Source organism: Podarcis filfolensis (assembly GCF_964270895.1).
Source record: "Podarcis filfolensis genome assembly, chromosome: 12".
NCBI classification, from domain to species: Eukaryota; Metazoa; Chordata; class Lepidosauria; order Squamata; family Lacertidae; genus Podarcis; species Podarcis filfolensis.
In genome coordinates, this window is record NC_139614.1 from 52,491,591 (window position 1) to 52,509,181 (window position 17,591).

Sequence of the window (17,591 nt, forward strand, 5' to 3'; positions counted from 1 at the left end):
ATCCTAAATGAAAGGCAGGATATTTTATTTCTCTCTCAGCCAAAGGGACACTTCGTTGCCAGCGGAAACACCCCAACCTTTCTGGCCTACGGACTACTTCTGCCATTAACACCCCTATTTCTGCTGAGGCTTTTGAAAGTTACCTTCAGATGTGGGAAAATATTTAAGGTCGGCGACAGTGCTGAAGGGACATGCCGCAATCGCTTGTAGACCTATACTTGTGCGTTGTGGGTTAGTGGTTTTCATTAAACTATCATGCTTTTTGGGGTACTACAATATTTTAAAGGGTTTCCTAGGATATACAGTAGCTCAGGGCTCATTCAGGCTTTCTTTTGTGCCACATTCCTAAGCACAGGTCTGGGATTTAAAGCCCTGTGTCTGAGTGGTTTGTTTCATTTTTGTCTCAGCCCTTTTCCCGAGAAAACTTGCATTTTATTGCTGAATCACAGCAAATGGCAGCTGAGTCTTCTGCAGATTGCAATTTGCTCCAATTCAGCAGTAAAATGTTTGTTTCCCCAGAGAGAGCACTGGGACCAAAAAAAAAACAAACCACATGCTTGGACATGTTTGGATCACATGCTTTAAATCCAGGACCTGTGCCTGGAAATCACGGTGCCACAGGAAATATTGCTGAGCCTTACGTCTCCACCCCCATTGTTGTGCCCGGACACTGAGGTCCATCTCCGAGGGCCTTCTGGAGGTTCCCTCCCTGTGAGGAGCCAAGTTACAGGGAACCAGGCAGAGGGCCTTCTCGGTAGTGGCATCCGCCCTGTGGAACACCCTCCCACCAGATGTCAAAGAGAAAAAAACAACTACCAGACTTTTAGACGACATCTGAAGGCAGCCCTGTTTAGGGAAGCTTTTAAAGTTTAATAGACTACAGTGGTACCTCGGGTTAAGTACTTAATTCGTTCCCGAGGTTCGTTCTTAACCTGAAACTGTTCTTAACCTGAAGCACCGCTTCAGCTAATGGGGTCTCCTGCTGCTGCCGCGCTGCCAGAGCACGATTTCTGTTCTCACCCTGAAGCAAAGTTCTTAACCTGAAGCACTATTTATGGGTTAGCGGAGTCTGTAACCTGAAGCGTATGTAACCTGAAGCGTATGTAACCCCAGGTACCACTGTATTGTATTTTAATCTTTTGTTAGAAGCCGCCCAGAGTGGCTGGGGAAACCCAGCCAGGTGGGCGGGGTATAAATAAATTGTTATTGTTATTGTTATTGTTATTGTTATTGTTATTGTTATTGTTATTGTTATTGTTATTGTTATTGTTATTGTTATTGTTATTGTTATTGTTATTGTTAGGCTGGGAATCTCCCCTGTCTGAAACCTTGGAGAGGTGTTGCCAGTCAGTGAAGACAATACTAAGCTAGATGTGCTGATGCTCTGACTCAATATAAGACAGCTTTTGATGTTCCCAGGCTTTCCTTTATGTAGAATGACACAAAGGATCCCCGCAGTTCAGTCCTCTGACTGGCAGCACCCCTCCAAAGTCAGCAGTCTTCCCCATCCTGGCTACCCAAAGCTCTCCAACTGCAAATGGAAAGCGCTCGACAATAAGGCACAAAGCATGCACACGGCCCCTAGGCTAATTTGCCACAGGTATCCTTGCTAAAACTCAGCTCTCTGGATCTCTTAGGAGCAAACTACACATGCCATTGTGCAGACATTTTTTTAAAAAGTATGTCCTTAAACTGGACAGTTATATGTCTAAGAAAAAAGAAGCTGTGGGCTCTGATCTGAAACATGCTCCAAATCCGGTGTGATGGCCTGGGAATCGGATTCGGATGCTGAACCTGAGGGATCCCAGCCTGCACAGGATTCCCCGCCTCCAGAACCAGCTGAGCCGGGGCTGGGGCCTGAGCCTGAAGGGTCCTCACTTGTGCTGGGTCCTCAAGTGCAGGCACCAGCTGAGTCTGCTCTGGCTCCTGAGGAGATGGAGGACCCATTGCCTGCAGATGCTCCACTCTCAGCCCCGTCAGGGGAAGAGGAGGTTGCTTCTGGGTCCGGTAACCCTCCAGCCTCTTCTGAGCTGCAGAGGCTCAGGGCAGAGAGGCAGAGGGAACTAAGTTCCCACAGGAGGAGTGCTCGCCTCCAGGCCAGGAGAGGCGAGTCACCAGAGGATCGGGGCTGCCCTATGCTTCGGGGCAGATAAAAGCCAGCGAGCCCTAGTCCCAAGTTGCGGGAGCAACATTGTTGGTAGCCAGTTCCTGCCTGAACCCTGTCCTGCTTTGCTGCCGGAGCTCCTGACCTCACCCGACTCCCTGCCCTGCACCCAGCTTCAGCTTTTACGGACTGCCTCCATATTGCACCTTCGACCTCGGACTGGACTCAGACCTCGCCACTTGGTTAACCCACGGGACCAGCACATCCAGACTGGGTCCCTCAAGCAGTTCCTGCTGAAAATTCACAGCCATGCATTTGAAACACTTGATTTCCACCCCCCAAAAAAATCCTGGGGACCGTAGGTTGTTAAGGGTTCTGGAAATTATAGCTCTGTGAGAGATAAAATCTATAGTTCCCATTATTCTTTTGGGTACATGTTGTGGATGTGACCACAGAACACACTGTCCTTGTCAGAGGACCCTGGAGGATCTAGATGTGTTTTCTGAGGTGAAGGATAAGACAGTTGAGGCCTCCTGTACTGTTTTTCAGCTCAGCCTGAGTGCACTTAGTGAGGGGGCGGCTTCAAGTGCTGCTGCTCTTTGGGGCTGTGTTTGTGCCTGGAGACACCTGTTGCCATGGAAGGCGAGGGAGGCCCTGTGGCTCGTGGCTCACAGGCTGCCAAACAGCTGCCAGGCCATTGCAGCCCTTCTGTCACTGCCTGCCCAATACCTGATGGACATCGACAGGCTGGATTTAAGTATCGGGCATTTGCTTGCCAGCTCTCAGAGGAGCAAACCCACAGCGACTGTATGCCTTGATCCTTCAGCACCATAATGCTTTAATCTTTGCAGATGAGCAGTAAAACCACTCCACTGCTGGAACGTCCCATTGATAGACGTACTGTGTCTGAAGGCCTTATTAAGCCATGCCCGCTCTCAATTCTAAGGTGGCTTTAGAAGGCAATGGAGTTAAGACCTGCCAAGGAAGCTGGAAAATATCTTCATGTACACGACAATGGCGGCAAGAGTCTTCATAGCACAAGGATGGAAGAATGAGGAAATCCCGACTAAAGAACTATGGCGAGAGAAACCGATGGACTACGCAGAATTGGCAAAATTGACACATAAACTACAGGACAAGGATAACTGTGACTTTAAAGATGAATGGGACCTTTTACAAAGTACTTAAAGAAACAACAAAGTCAACTGGACTCCTTGGCAGGTTTTAAATAAACACTCACAAACTTTTTATTGACAATAACCAGTCAGATAAATTAAGGATCTATACAGTTCTGACCGTAAAGAAAGCTGGACCATAAAGAAGGCTGATCGCTGAAGAATGGATGCTTTTGAATTATGGTGCTGGAGGAGACTCTTGAGAGTCCCATGGACTGCAAGAAGATCAAACCTCTCCATTCTGAAAGAAATCAACCCTGAGTGCTCACTGGAAGGACAGATCGTGAAGCTGAGGCTCCAAGACTTTGGCCACCTCATGAGAAGACTCCCTGAAAAAGACCCTGATGCCCGAAAGATGGAGAGCACAAGGAGAAGGGGACGACAGAGGACGAGATGGTGGGACAGTGTTCTCGAAGCTACCAGCATGAGTTTGACCAAACTGCGGGAGGCAGTGGAAGACAGGAGTGCCTGGCGTGCTCTGGTCCAGGGGGTCACGAAGAGTCGGACACAACTAAACAACAACAACACAGTTCTGTAACATGCAGAGAATAGCATTTGTAGAGAAATCAGAGATTGGAGCTGAGGGAAGTCGGGGGGTACTTATGGGGGGATTCAAGGATGATATGTTCTAAGATAATATATTTTGTTTAAATTCTTAATAAAAAACATTTTAAAAGAAAAGAAAAGAAGGCAATGGACTTGCTCATCAGAATAAGGCTGGAGGAGGCCAGGAGTCAATCTTGTTCCACCACTATGAGGCAGGACCGTTCATTCATCAGACCAACCTCTTCCACCACCCCAACCCAATCAACCCGCACAGTCCAGAAACTGAAAACACATGCACTTTGAGAAGGGCTGCAGCTCAGTGGTAGGTCATATGCCCTGCATGCAGAAGGTCCCAGCTTCAATCGCCAGCATCTCCAGGTAGGACCAGGGAAGATTCCCCTGCCCAAACCCCTAGAGAGTCACTGCCAGTCAGTGTAGACAATACTGAGCTAAGGGGACAGGTGGCCTGACTCAGTATTAAGTAGCTTCCTATACTTGTGCTACAGAAAGTGCTAAAGAACAAATAGCTCTAGGTGGCTCTGGAAAGAAAGCCAACTATGAACTGAAAGTTAAGGCAAAAATCCCAGGTTTGGGACCATAGCTGTCAACCGTCCCTTATTTGGTGGGAAACTCCCTTATCCCAGCGCCGTGCCCCGCTGCTGTCCCTTATTGATGATGTCCCTTAAATTTCCCAGGTTTCAAAGGAAACAGCTCCTCTCCCTCCCTCCCTGTCAGCCAGGGAGGAGGGAGGCTCCAACTGTGTTGATTGGCTATGTTGCTCACCCAATAAGGAGTCTAAGAACGACTGGGGGGTGGAGCTTGCATGCCTTGTGCCGATCAAATCGGCCGCATTGCCTGGGGACTCGCCTTTGCTCAGTGCTTCCCAGCAGAGAGGTGACGGTGGTTTTCCTTGCTGCATCCCCTTTGCCGGGTTGCTGCGCTGTGGGAACCACCGCTTGAGGCTTTGTTTGGCTGCTGGCTGGGCTTTCTGCCTTTGGCTCAGAGGGTCTTAGAAGCTGAACATACCTGTGCCCGCAAAATCCCTTATTTTGGCTGTTGATCCCTTATTTTCGAGGCTGCTGGTCCCTTATTTTCAAATCTGTATGTTGACAGCTATGTTTGGGACCAGTCTGACTTCAGAAGCAAACCAAGTGGTTACTGTGGTGAAGAAGGACCCGTGAGAAAGCATGTGACTCTAGAACAGGCTTCCTTAAGCTCGGCCCTCCAGATGTTTTGAGACTGCAACTCCCATCATCCCTGACCACTGGTCCTGCTAGCTAGGGATCATGGGAATTGTAAGCTAAAAACATCTGGAGGGCCGAGGTTGAGGAAGCCTGACCTAGAACCTTCTGCAACATTACCAGGGATTCTGGGGTGCAAATTTGGGGTTGCTTGGGGCAGCCAAATGTTACCATTACTCAGTATCAGAGCAGAAGCTTGACATGCAGAGGATCCCACGTTCTCTGGCATCTCAGTTAAAATTTTGATGGGAAAGAATCTCTGCTGAGATCCTGGAAGGGTCCTAACAGACAGTGCGGACAAAAGTGAACTACATGAACAAATAGTGCCTTGGCAAATCGGAAAACCTGAGAAGAGCCAAACCCACAAGCCGGACCCATGCACAAGAACAATTCTCCTCTCCTGCAGTTTCCAGCAACTGGTATTCAATAGCATTCCTGCCTAAATCTGGCAGTGAATCAGGCTTGGTCCATACTGCAGCAATAAAAAGGTAAAGGAGACACCTGACCATTAGGTCCAGTCGTGGCCGACTCTGGGGTTGCGGCGCTCATCTCGCTTTATTGGCCGAGGGAGCCGGTGTACAGCTTCCGGGTCATGTGGCCAGCATGACTAAGCCGCTTCTGGCGAATCAGAGCAGCGCACGGAAACGCCGTTTACCTTCCCGCCGGAGCGGTACCTATTGATCTACTTGCACTTTGACGTGCTTTCATACTGCTAGGTTGGCAGGAGCAGGAACTGAGCAACGGGAGCTCACCCCAATTTACCCCAAATGGAACTGGGACGAGAGAAGATGGCATCTGCCAGCAGCAAAATGACTTTTGGATTGATTTGGCATAAACACCAGCATGTGAGGAGATGCTGCAACAACAGCGGAGAGTCATACACATAAAATCCACACAGAAACACATCATTGCTTGTGGAAACAACTCAGAGGCCATAAAAGAAGGAAGGTTAACAACAGGAAGATTTAAAGCAACTATTGGGAAGACTATTCAAGGCAGCAGAGATATGAGATGATCAGAGTCGTCCCCCCCCCCCTGAACTTGAAGCATGGGAAGTCCCAACAAAAAAATTATAATTTAGACAGAATATTTGGACTATTTGATATGTACTTGTATAATTTGGAACATTCAATGTGATTTGATTGGATTGTTAAAATGGGGAACTTAATAAAAATGAATTAAAAATAAAAAACAACAATAAATGGAACTGGGACATGCCATTAGCCCAAGCCATTGTGAAACACAGCTACTCACCTTTGACTGTGACCAGCACAGAGCTGTATGTTTGCCCTGCCAGGTTGGAAGCCGTGCATGTGTAGAGTCCGTTGTCAACCTGTTTGCAGAAGAGGATCTTCAGCACAAAATTCTCCTGTTCATCCTCGTAGATGATGTGCCTCCGCCCTTCGAGGATGACCTCGCCGTCCTTCTTCCAAACAATCTCTGGCTTGGGTTCTCCCGTCACGTAGCAGCTCATCTTGGCATGTTTCCCCTCTGTGACGGTGAAAGTACGTGTCGTCACCCCATAGTAAGAACCACCATCGCCCCGGAAGCTCTTTGCCGTCAAACTGGCGGCTCTCTCGTAGTCAAGGGAGAGGCTCAGGCCGAGTTTTGACCGCCCTTCCATGGAGGTGTATGCCGAGGAGATCAGAGAGTCGGCAGTGGTTAGGTCTGTCTTCCTGATTTCTTCTCGCCTTTTTTGCAAGTGTGAGAGCAAAGGGGAGGTCTTGCTGCTGTCTGCGTCTATAGCGTGCCTTGTGCCACCTGGGCTGTAAGAATCTGGCGTGTCCACCACCAACGCAGCTGCTGCGCTGGTGGCCCCAAGAGGGTTCTCTGCACGGCAAGTGTACGTCCCGCTGTCCACCAACCGAGTGCTTTGGATCTTGAGGGCATTTTTCTCCCCCTGGGTCTCAATCTGGATGCGGTTGGACTCTGACCGACCGCCCAGGTGCCTCCCGTCTTTCTCCCAGTTCACCGAAAGGGGTGGGCTACCCTGGACAATGCATTTGAACATGGCGTCTTCTCCCATGATGACTCGGATAGAAGTGGGCTTCTGGATGAAATAAGGTGCCGATTCTGTCACAGTGGTCTGCTCCCCAACTTTGATGCTAACTGCGGCAAAAGCTTCCCCAATCGAGTTCTTGGCCCTGCAGATATATTGACCGCTGTCGTCCAGACTCAAGTCATAAATGGTTAAACGATATAGGTCACCATCTTCCACCATTTTAAATCTTCCCCCTGTCTGGATAGGAAGTTTATCCTTCTCCCAGCTGACCAGCGGGATGGGATTTCCAATGATCTGGCAACTGAGTGTGGCATCTTTCCCCATGGATACCACAAAGGCCTTAGGCCTGGTCAGGAACCTGGGGACTCCACTGTAAGAGCTGAAATCCATCTTGATGGCCTGGAAAGAAAAAAAGAGGGGTGGGAAGCAACTGTAAGAGCAATGCCACGTGTGTTTTTTTAACCCTCCATAGCATGAAAGTATCTCACAGCAGCCACAAAAAGCCTGAATTTCTGGACCATAATGTTTCCAGCTTTGAAGAGCACAGCGTCTGACCTTCAGGTTGGTCTTTCATTACAGAGAATCCTCACCTGATTGCTTCAGGCATTTAAGCCTGAACACATTGAAAGCCAATCTGTCAAGAATCTGAGCGGAATTACAAAACTTCATTCACTTGCAGAGGATATACATATACATATACATATACATATACATATACATATACATATACATATACATATACACATACAGTCATACCTCATGTTACGTTTGCTTCAGGTTGCGCGTTTTCAGGTTGCGTCCCGCGGCAACCCAGAAGTAACGGAACGGGTTACTTCCGGTTTTCGCTTCTCGCGCATGCGCAGACGCACAAAATGACATAATGCGCATGTGCAGAAGCTGTAAATCACAACCTGCGCATGCGCAGACGGACAGATGCGGGTTGCGTTCTTTTCAGGTTGCGAACGGGCCTCCGGAACGGATCCCGTTCGCAACCAGAGGTACCACTGTTCAGTTGGATGCTAAAGCATTTACCCTCTCCAAGCTAATTACCATTTCACCATAATTGGAAATAGGAAACATTCGTCAATCTCATATAAGGTATACCTGAAGGAGCATTTCCACCCCCAGTGTTCAGCTCCAAGGGCGTTCTGGCGGTTCCCTCACTGCGAGAAGTGAAGTTACAGTGAACCCATCAGATGTCAAAGAGATAAACAATTCTATGACTTTCCAAAGACATCTAAAGAAAGCTCTGTCGAGAAGTTTTTAATGTCTGATGTTTCATGATGTTTTTTATATTCTGTTGGAAGCTGCCCAGAGTGGCTGGGGTAACCCAGGCAGATGGGCAAGGTATAAGTAAATAAATAATAATAATAATAATAATCAGCAAGTGGGGGGATGCTCTGGATTTCTTTTTGGGTAAATCAGTTTTTAAATAACTTTTTGTTAATACAGTTGGAAATTGACCACTGAAATGAAAACTGCAGGATAAGACTTTGCAAGGCCAGCATATGTTATGACCAGTCCAGAGGCTGCCCAGACAAGATTGGCTCAAGTGTTGCCTACAGACCATCGGCTGGCGATCTCTTAAAGCAGGGTGGGCAATGGGGTGTCCTCCAAGTAATCCAGAATGCGACAGCTAGACTGGGGACTGGGGACGGCCGCCGAAACCACATAACACCGGTCTTGAAAGACCTACATTGGCTCCCAGCACATTTCCGAGCACAATTCAAAGTGCTGGTGCTGACCTTTAAAGCCCTAAACGGCCTCGGTCCAGTATACCTGAAGGAGCGTCTCCACCCCCATCGTTCTGCCCAGATACTGAGGTCCAGCGCCGAGGGCCTTCTGGCGGTTCCCTCATTGCGAGAAGCAATGCTACAGGGAACCAGACAGAGGGCCTTCTTGGTAGTGGCGCCTGCCCTGTGGAACGCCCTCCCATCAGATGTCAAAGAGATAAACAACTACCTGACATTCAGAGGACATCTTAAGGCAGCCCTGTTCAGGGAAGTTTTTAATGTATGACATATTAGTGTATTTTTGGTCTTTGTGGAAGCCGCCCAGAGTGGCTGGGGAAACCCAGCCAGATGGGTGGGGTACAAATAATAAATTATTATTATTATTCTATTATTCCAAGTGCTGTGGACTATAACTCATCCCTGACCACTGGCCATGCTGACAGGGGCTAGAAATGGGAGAGAATTTTGGTTCAGTTCACTTTCTGATATGAACATCCCAAATTCATACTTCTTGAAACTTCTTGAACCAAAACGCAGCTCTTCTTTGGAAATCACATTTCTGAATTTTGTAGTACACTTCTCCAACCAAATGATGTGTACAACAATGTGGGAGTGTGCCTGTTTGTGAAAATAACATACAAAAATGCATTACACTAGGGGAAACAGCATACAAAAATGTGTATATATTCAGCAAAATTTGAACTAAAATGTTGGTGAATATTCATGAGGAATTCTAAAAAAATTCAAATTGATGCAGAAATAATAATAATAATAATAATAATAATAATAATAATAATAATAATAATAATTTATTATTTATACCCCGCCCATCTGGCTGAGTTTCCCCAGCCACTCTGGGCGGCTTCCAATCAAGTATTAAAAACAATACAGCATTAAATATTAAAAACTTCCCTAAACAGGGCTGCCTTCAGATGTCTTTTTAAAAAGAAGATAGCTACTTATATCCTTCACATCTGAAGGGAGGGCGTTCCACAGGGCGGGCGCCACTACCAAAAAGGCCCTACCGAGAAATGGGATGAACTTAAGAATAGAAAAATTGGAAACTGAGAAACTGCCAAAATATGCCCATCCCTAGCTGAGGCTGATGGGAGTTATAGTACAAAATATCCAGTGGGCACCACAGTGCTTTATATATTCAGCTCTTTGTATTTTCCCAACCAAGTCCACTAAAATTGCAGTGTAAAGCCTCATCCCCACACTGAAAAACCACAAGCACAAACACCACTTGTATGCACATCTCTCAAAAAGACTGAGACAAGTCATCATACCACCAAAAATAGACTATAAAGCAAGTACATACCCCAAAAGTCTGACTAACCCTCCCAAATTAGGAGTTTGCACCAGCTGATTAACTCAGTGGGAAACTGATATCATTGGGTCCAAATATGTGTCTCTGATGATGTTACTGAAAATCCATTCATCATTTCAACCCAGTTATATCAGTTCATGAATCACAATGCGAAATGATGCCTTTATTTAGACTATCTGGTGCTGGAGATACAAAACCCAGCTACTAGCTTTTTGTATCTCCATAAGATGGTTAAATTCTTAGCAACTGAAAAACGTAAGAGGAGCCCTAATGGATCAGGCCATAAGTCCATCTAGTTCAGCATGGTGTTTCCCACAGTGGCCAAAACCTCACAAGCAAGACATGAGAATCGTGGTCCTCTCTTTTGGGTCCTAGGACCCTCATGCATACGGGACCGCCTCTCCTGGTATGTCCCACGGAGGAGCTTACGGTCTTCAAACAAAAACACCTTGGAGGTCACAGAGAGGTTAGGCTGGCCTCAACCAGAGCCAGGGGTTTCTCGGCTGCGGCTCCAATCTGGTGGAACGCTCTGTCCCAAGAGACTAGGGCCCTGCGGGACTTGACATCTTTCTGCAGGGCCTGCAGGACAGAGCTGTTCCACCAGGCCTTTGGCCAAGGCACAGCCTGACCCCCTCCTTTGGTAATCCTCACAGAACTCTAGCGCAATGGGTGCCATTAATTTGATTTTGAATTGATTTTAGAATGAATTGATTTTAGAATGAATTGATTTTAGAATGAATTGGTTTTAGAATGCTGTGTTAGTTTTATTGCTGTTAGCCACTCTGAGCCCGGCTTCGGCTGGGGAGGGCGGAATATAAATAAAAAATTATTATTATTATTATTATTATTATTATTATTATTATTATTTGAAATATACTCAGAGTCGCAAAATGATTTCATGCTCTTTATTCAGCTCATAGTGGTGAGGAGGAATGAATGAAAGTCCCCTCAAAGCATCTGCTTTATATACATTATTTACACAATGGGCTGCACATGATTGGCTAATTCCGGAATTCTACTGTAAGCCAATCAGGTTGTGGATTCACTTCTATCTGGAGCATGATTGGGTGGTTCCTGCCAACCAATCATACTGCTGCATTGTTCTAGGACCAATCAGACTGCTGCATTCTGAATCCTATTATTCTAGGATCAATCAGACTGCTGCAGTTTGGATCCTATTCAACTCAGTACATAACATTATTATTATTATTATTATTATTATTATTATTATTATTATTATTATTATTTCTGGTATCCCCCAGCAACTGGTGCTCAGAGGCATACTTTTCCTGAAGCTGGAGTTTGAATATAGCCATCATATATTAGTTACCATGCTATGTTCAAGATTCTTGTATTAATTTGCATGTTCCTTAACAGCCCAGGTCTAGGACACCCCCATATCCCTGCCTGCCTGATCACTGGGTGGTTATCAGCAGCTCCTAGTGATGATTTATTTATTTTAAAATATTTTAAAATAAGTAAATCAGCACTAGAAGCCCCTGAGAGTACCTGGATTTGAAAAGCCAACTAAGGGCTCATCCAGACTTCCTTTTGTTGCCACGTTTCTAGGAACAGGTCTGGACTTTAAATCACCATGTCCAAACATGGTTTTGTCATTGCAGCTGTTTATCTGCTTTGTCCTGGTGCTTTAGTAGGGAAAAGCTGAATTTTCCTTGGATTGGGTTTTCCACCGACTGCTGTTTGCTCCTTTTCAGCAGCAAAACACAGGTTTTCCTGGGGAAAGTACCAGGGCAAAACAAACACACACACACCTTGGAGACAGAGCTTTAAAGTGCACTCCTAGTGCCTGATTTGGGATGGTCCAGGCAGTTCCGTTGCACACGTCGCCGAGCTGAAGGGGTGCAGAATTGAGAAGATCCATAACTGAGAAGATCCCTTTTGGGGTGGCAAATTTTGGCCACGCACAGGGCGCCGTATTACAAAATATTACCAAAGCCCATACCCTGAAAGCACAGCACAAAAGGAATTCTGGATGTGGCCTGAGTCGGCGGTCAGCACTGTCTGTTGTAGCAGCATATTTCATAAACGAATTACGTACATCTTGAAGATTTCACTTTTGTCTCGCCTGAAATTCCTGGCAAGTCACTTTCACTAGTATCATGAAGGAGAAATTCTTATCCTTCTTTTATCTCCACACCTTGCATGATATTATAAACCTGTATCCCATCCCCTTTCTCACCTAAAAATCCCCAAATAAATTTTAATGTGAAAAGTCCTTCCAGCACTTGCCCTAATATTGGTGCTATTTTATTTTATTTTATTTTATTTTATTTTATTTTATTTTATTTTATTTTATTTTATTTGATTTGATTTTATTTGATTTTATTTGATTTTATTTGATTTTATTTGATTTTATTTTATTTTATTTTATTTTATTTTATTTTATTTTATTTTATTTTATTTTATTTTATTTTATTTCCCATCCTTCCCACCACCCCTTCACACAAGGAGCTCATTTTGTGTCCGTGGTTCTTCCCCTCCCCATTTTTATCCCCACAACCACCCTGAGAGGCTGGTTAGGCAGAGAGGCAGTGGCAGGCCCAAGAGACCTTCATGGCTGAGTGGTGAATTCGAACCATGGCCTTCCAAGGCTGTAGCCCCAGCACAGTAACTCTTACCTCACACTGGCATGAGGCGACTGTGTGGAAATTTCCCCCCTCACGTCACACGGCTTGTTTGTAACTTGTGTAATTCAAAAAGCAGTACAGTGGACGCTCGGGTTGCGAACATGATCCGTGCGGGATGCACGTTCGCAACCCACAACATTCCCAATCCACAGTGGCGCGTGTGCACACGCGCAGGTTGCAATTCGGCATTTCTGCGCATATGCAACCCCCGAAACCCAGATGTAACCCATTCCGGTACTTCCGGGTTTCGGCGGGTCCGTAACCCAAAAAAACACAACCCGAAGCATCTGTAACCCGAGGTATGACTGTACAGTGTCACCTTGCTTTACAACCATAATCCATTCCAGAGGTCCGTTTGTAAACCAAAACAGGTTGTAACCCAAGGTGCGCTTTTGCCAATAGAGCCTCCCAAAAAAATGTGTTTGTAATCCAAAAAAATGGGTTGTAAACCAAAAAAAGGTTGCAAACCGGGAAACACACTTCGGGGTTTGACGTGTTTGTAATCCAAAACGTATGCAAACCAAGACGTATGCAAACCAAGGTACCAGTGTCCCTTCTCTAACCATGCCCCCACCACCACACCCCACACAAATTTGAGGCCCAGAGAAGCTTCCGTTGAAGAGGGCAGCTGCCTTCTTCTGCCATGGTGGGGGGGGAGGGGGCTGGGTGAGAGAAAGTTACCTCAGAAATTGGTTTTCAAAAACTACAAACTGATCTAGCACCTGGGATCAATAAGATAATTTCACATTCAGCATCTGAAAGCACTGGATAATGCCTTTTCAAAGGGCCAGGTTGTTAGGGGCGACTCCAGAAAACGTTGTTCAAAATGCCTGCCCTCGGAAGGCTGACAGTTGCCTACAATATATATATTCGCAACCCGCAGTGCCGCGTCTGGGCACGCATGGGTCACGATTCAGTGCTTCTGTGCATGCGCAGAGCGCGATTTAGCGTTTCTGCGCATGCAATAGCACCGAAACCCGGACGTAACCTGTACTTCCGGGTTCGGCGTGGTGCGCAACCCAAAAACTCGCAACCTGAAGCGTCTGTAACCCGAGGTATGACTGCAGTTCCACTTCTGACACAAAGATAAAACATGGAGGAAATATGCAGTACAGGTCACTTGCTGCCTTTAGTGGTTTAGTTTTGCTGGCACAAAAACCAGATTTGAGTCAGCATCGTTCTCTCATAAATTCAGGCCCTACATGAGAGTCATGTGGTGTTATTCGGAGTTGCTGGATTACAGCCCAGTTTGCACAGTAAACCACAGTTAAAACAAACTATGCTTTATTGTGAATCCACATGTCAACATAAGAATACAGTGTTGCAAAAATCAATGTTTGAGGCACCCATGTGCATCAATAGATTTTGTTTTATTAATTTATAAAGCGCTCTGAGGTTTTTTGCAATCAAGCGGTGAATAATTTTATAAAATAGGCCCGCACCCTGTTTTCACAGTGGCCAACAAGATGCCCATGAGAAACCTTCAAGCAGGTCCTGGGTGCAACAGCACTTTCCTCACTTGTGATTTTGCACAACTTGTATACAGAAGCGTACCGACTCCAACAGTGGAGATAGAACATAACTATTGTGTCTAGAAGCAATAATCATGTCGAGAAGCAAGTAGTTATCCTCCTTTTCAAAAAATCATCTAAGTTGCTAGCCATCTTGTAAGAGCGAATACCACAGATTAACTGTCTTCTGCAGTGGAAATAACTAAATTAATGGTTCTTATTACCCTGAGTAGTACCAAGTTAAAAACAAAAGAGGAATGCAAATGGGTAAAATTGATGGTAATTGCAGCCAGATAGGTTATAGCGAGTAATTGGGAAAATGCAGAAGAGCTAGGGGTGACTACAATTCCCATCCTCCCTGACCACTGGTCCTGTTAGCTAGGGATGATGGGAGTTGTAGTCCAAAAACAGCTGGAGGGTCAAGTTTGGCCAACACTGGGTTAAGGGCTCCATGCCACTGCCTGTCCTTTACAATGATTTTCCCTCTCCACCTCTTTATTACTGTTAACCAGAAGACATATTTGCTGTCAGCACATAGAGTTCCACACCACCCTTAATCAATATGGGGACACCCGATTCTGGCAAGTGTTGACCTTGTGCCCCAAAGTTAGGCCGCATGCTCATGCCACCCATGCCAGACCTCATACCAAAAGCCTAGAGTTGAGTTGAGTCAGCCATTTCTGCCCCACATTGCTCATCAGCAAGCACAGATGCTACCGCCTGATCAGTTTTCGACTTCCTCTAATCCTTATATAAAACACTGTCAGCTCTTCTCCTCTCTTGAGCAAACGGCGATACTTCTCTGATGTTACAACGCCCCACCCTTCAGAAACACGCTACTGGCCTCTCTCTGTCACTTACTTCTTTCTGCCTGCAAACCTCCTTGGGTCGTTTTCTTGGTCGTTTTCCTATGTCGTGAAGGCTGAAATTTCAATTCAGTGGAGCAGGGTCAAGATATTAACTGATATGCATGAAATTTCAGATATTGCTATATAAAGTGGTACCTCGGGTTAAGTACTTAATTCGTTCTGGAGGTCCATTCTTAACCTGAAACTGTTCTTAACCTGAAGCACCACTTTAGCTAATGGGGCCTCCTGCTGCTGCCGCGCCGCCAGAGCCCGATTTCTGTTCTTATCCTGAAGCAAAGTTCTTAACCCAAGGTACTATTTCTGGGTTAGCAGAGTCTGTAACCTGAAGCGTATGTAACCTGAAGCGTATGTAACCCGAGGTACCACTGTAATCCCTAGTGTAGTAAGTTAAGACCTTTGGAGTAGGCATTTTCAAAAAAAATAAATCTTGATTTCAGTGCAATCCTATGGCATTTACACTGTGCACACACCATTCATTTAAAGCTCACTCTCCCCCCCCCAACCCAAGAAACCTGAGACCTGTAGTTTGTTAAGGGTGCTCAGGACTGCAGCCCCGAGAAGGGTAAAATTCCCAAGGTTCTTTGGAGGGGGTGCTTTAAATGTATAGTTGTGTGAACAGCTTTATTTCCAAGAAAGTGGGTACAGGCATGCAGCTTTAGCAAAAGTCGTATTCGCTATGTCTCCTGTGTGTCCCATTGAAAAAAGTGCATACCTTCTATATGGATCTGCATTCTGCATAAATGCAAAAAAAGTAGACATCGTTTGCCATCACAGACACTCCATGTCACTGAGCTACTGCTCTTAAAATAGACTCAGCTGTCACTCCCCATCTTTTTTCAGAAGCCCATCTGTAGAAATGCAAGCTGAGAGCATGGGAGGAGGCTCTGGCAAGGCCAAATACTAGCAGAAGAAGAGTGGCGAGGTCAGACAATTAACTGAACACAAAACTTTTTGTGAGTCTTAGTACTTAGGTTGAAAACAAGAATGGTGGTGGGAGGTAACCCTCAACATCACTCCAACACAGCACGTCCACTCCAAAAGAATTATCTCTCTCTCTTGGGCAGACACTGGCAAACCACACAGGTTACAAAATCAAAATCAAAAGTTAAATATCCTGTTCCTCCAATCCTCCTACCCATCTTTTTCCAGTGCTGGTGAAACCATAGAAGACCACATCCGCAAGTCATACTAAGCCTAGAGGATAACTCCAACGTCTTGACCTTCATCTGTACTGCTAGCCCCAGTGCTACAGAAAACCACAAATAACATAGGAACAAGACGCACACAGAAAGAGATCTGGCTCCTGGCCAGCTTTTCTGGCCACCCAGATTCAAACTGAAATTCAGGTCCTTACCTGATAGTCCCGTTAAACCTGGAAGGAGTAAGCCACTTTCATCGGGAGAGCGGATCTTTACTGAGTTTGCACAAAGCGGGTGAAGCAGGTGCAAGCGGGCATGGGGAGACCAACAGAATTTGGGTTGCCCCCCCCCTACCCAGCGTGAGAATAAAACAGAAACCCCAGTGAGGTAGGGGACGTGCTAAAGGTGATCCCCTAGTCCCACAGCAGAAGCTCCAGCGCTTCGAGTTTAGCCTGTGAGCAGCCCCTCCCTTGGGCTGCCGTCCTCCAGTCAAGTTGGATTGCTGACGTTCCTGCTCCTCTCCCCGCCCTGCCTCCGATTTCCAAAATAGCCTTGGGTGTCATTTACCAGGGAGATTAAATTTCATGCGGTGGAGAGACGAAAGGGCATCGCTTTAGGAAACCCACCGGGGGCAGACCAAAAAGCCCATCTCCAGAGAGCTTGCGTGCAGATGAACCCTCTCCGTGGGGCTGGACCTAGTGCCATTTCTCAAGTGCTTTCCCCGGAGCCAAGTGACAGGTGTCAAACTGGGAAATGACGGGAGAGTGTTACAAGCTGTTGGCAAAAGTTGATTAGGCTTCTTGCCTACGTCAACTTCAGGAGGGGAAGAAAGAGGGGAGGCTGGGGGTGTTGTTCCAAGGGGCATTTCTGCTCCTGGATTTAAATTAAAAATATTATCCACTTCCGCCAACCTAGCAGTCCGAAAGCACGTCAAGTACAAGTAGATAAATAGGTACCGCTCCGGTGGGAAGGAAAACAGCATTTCCGTGTGCTGCTCTGGTTCGCCAGAAGCGGCTTAGTCATGCTGGCCACATAACCCGGAAGATGTCTGCGGACAAATGCCAGCTCCCTTGGCCAGTAAAGCAAGATGAGCACCACAACCCCAGAGTCGTCCGCGACTGGACCTAATGGTCAGGGGTACCTTCACCTTTAATCACAACAATACAAACACAACACGTAGGCTAATAGCTACTAGAAAATATATAATAGAATAATGCTATCATTCAAATTATAGGAGTAAGCCAATCAAAGTTCTTATATGCAATATAACAGAGTGGTAGTGAGGACCGTCAA

The 17,591-nt window shown here is 46.1% G+C and overlaps 1 protein-coding gene across 50 annotated transcripts in view; it reads right to left on the reverse strand.

Annotated features, from left to right (window-relative positions):
- OBSCN (obscurin, cytoskeletal calmodulin and titin-interacting RhoGEF) overlaps positions 1 to 16,799 on the reverse strand; it is a 267,376-nt gene extending 250,577 nt beyond the window's left edge. For all 50 annotated transcript variants that reach the window (XM_083578984.1, XM_083579001.1, XM_083578979.1 and 47 more), the window contains exons 1-2: positions 16,514 to 16,799; positions 6,321 to 7,467 (exon numbers count right to left, since the gene is read on the reverse strand). In XM_083578984.1, the coding sequence (XP_083435110.1) occupies positions 6,321 to 7,458 (1,138 nt within the window). In that variant the 5' untranslated portion in view covers positions 7,459 to 7,467; positions 16,514 to 16,799. The remainder of the gene's footprint in view (positions 1 to 6,320; positions 7,468 to 16,513) is intronic.
- Between the last annotated feature and the right edge of the window lie 792 nt (positions 16,800 to 17,591).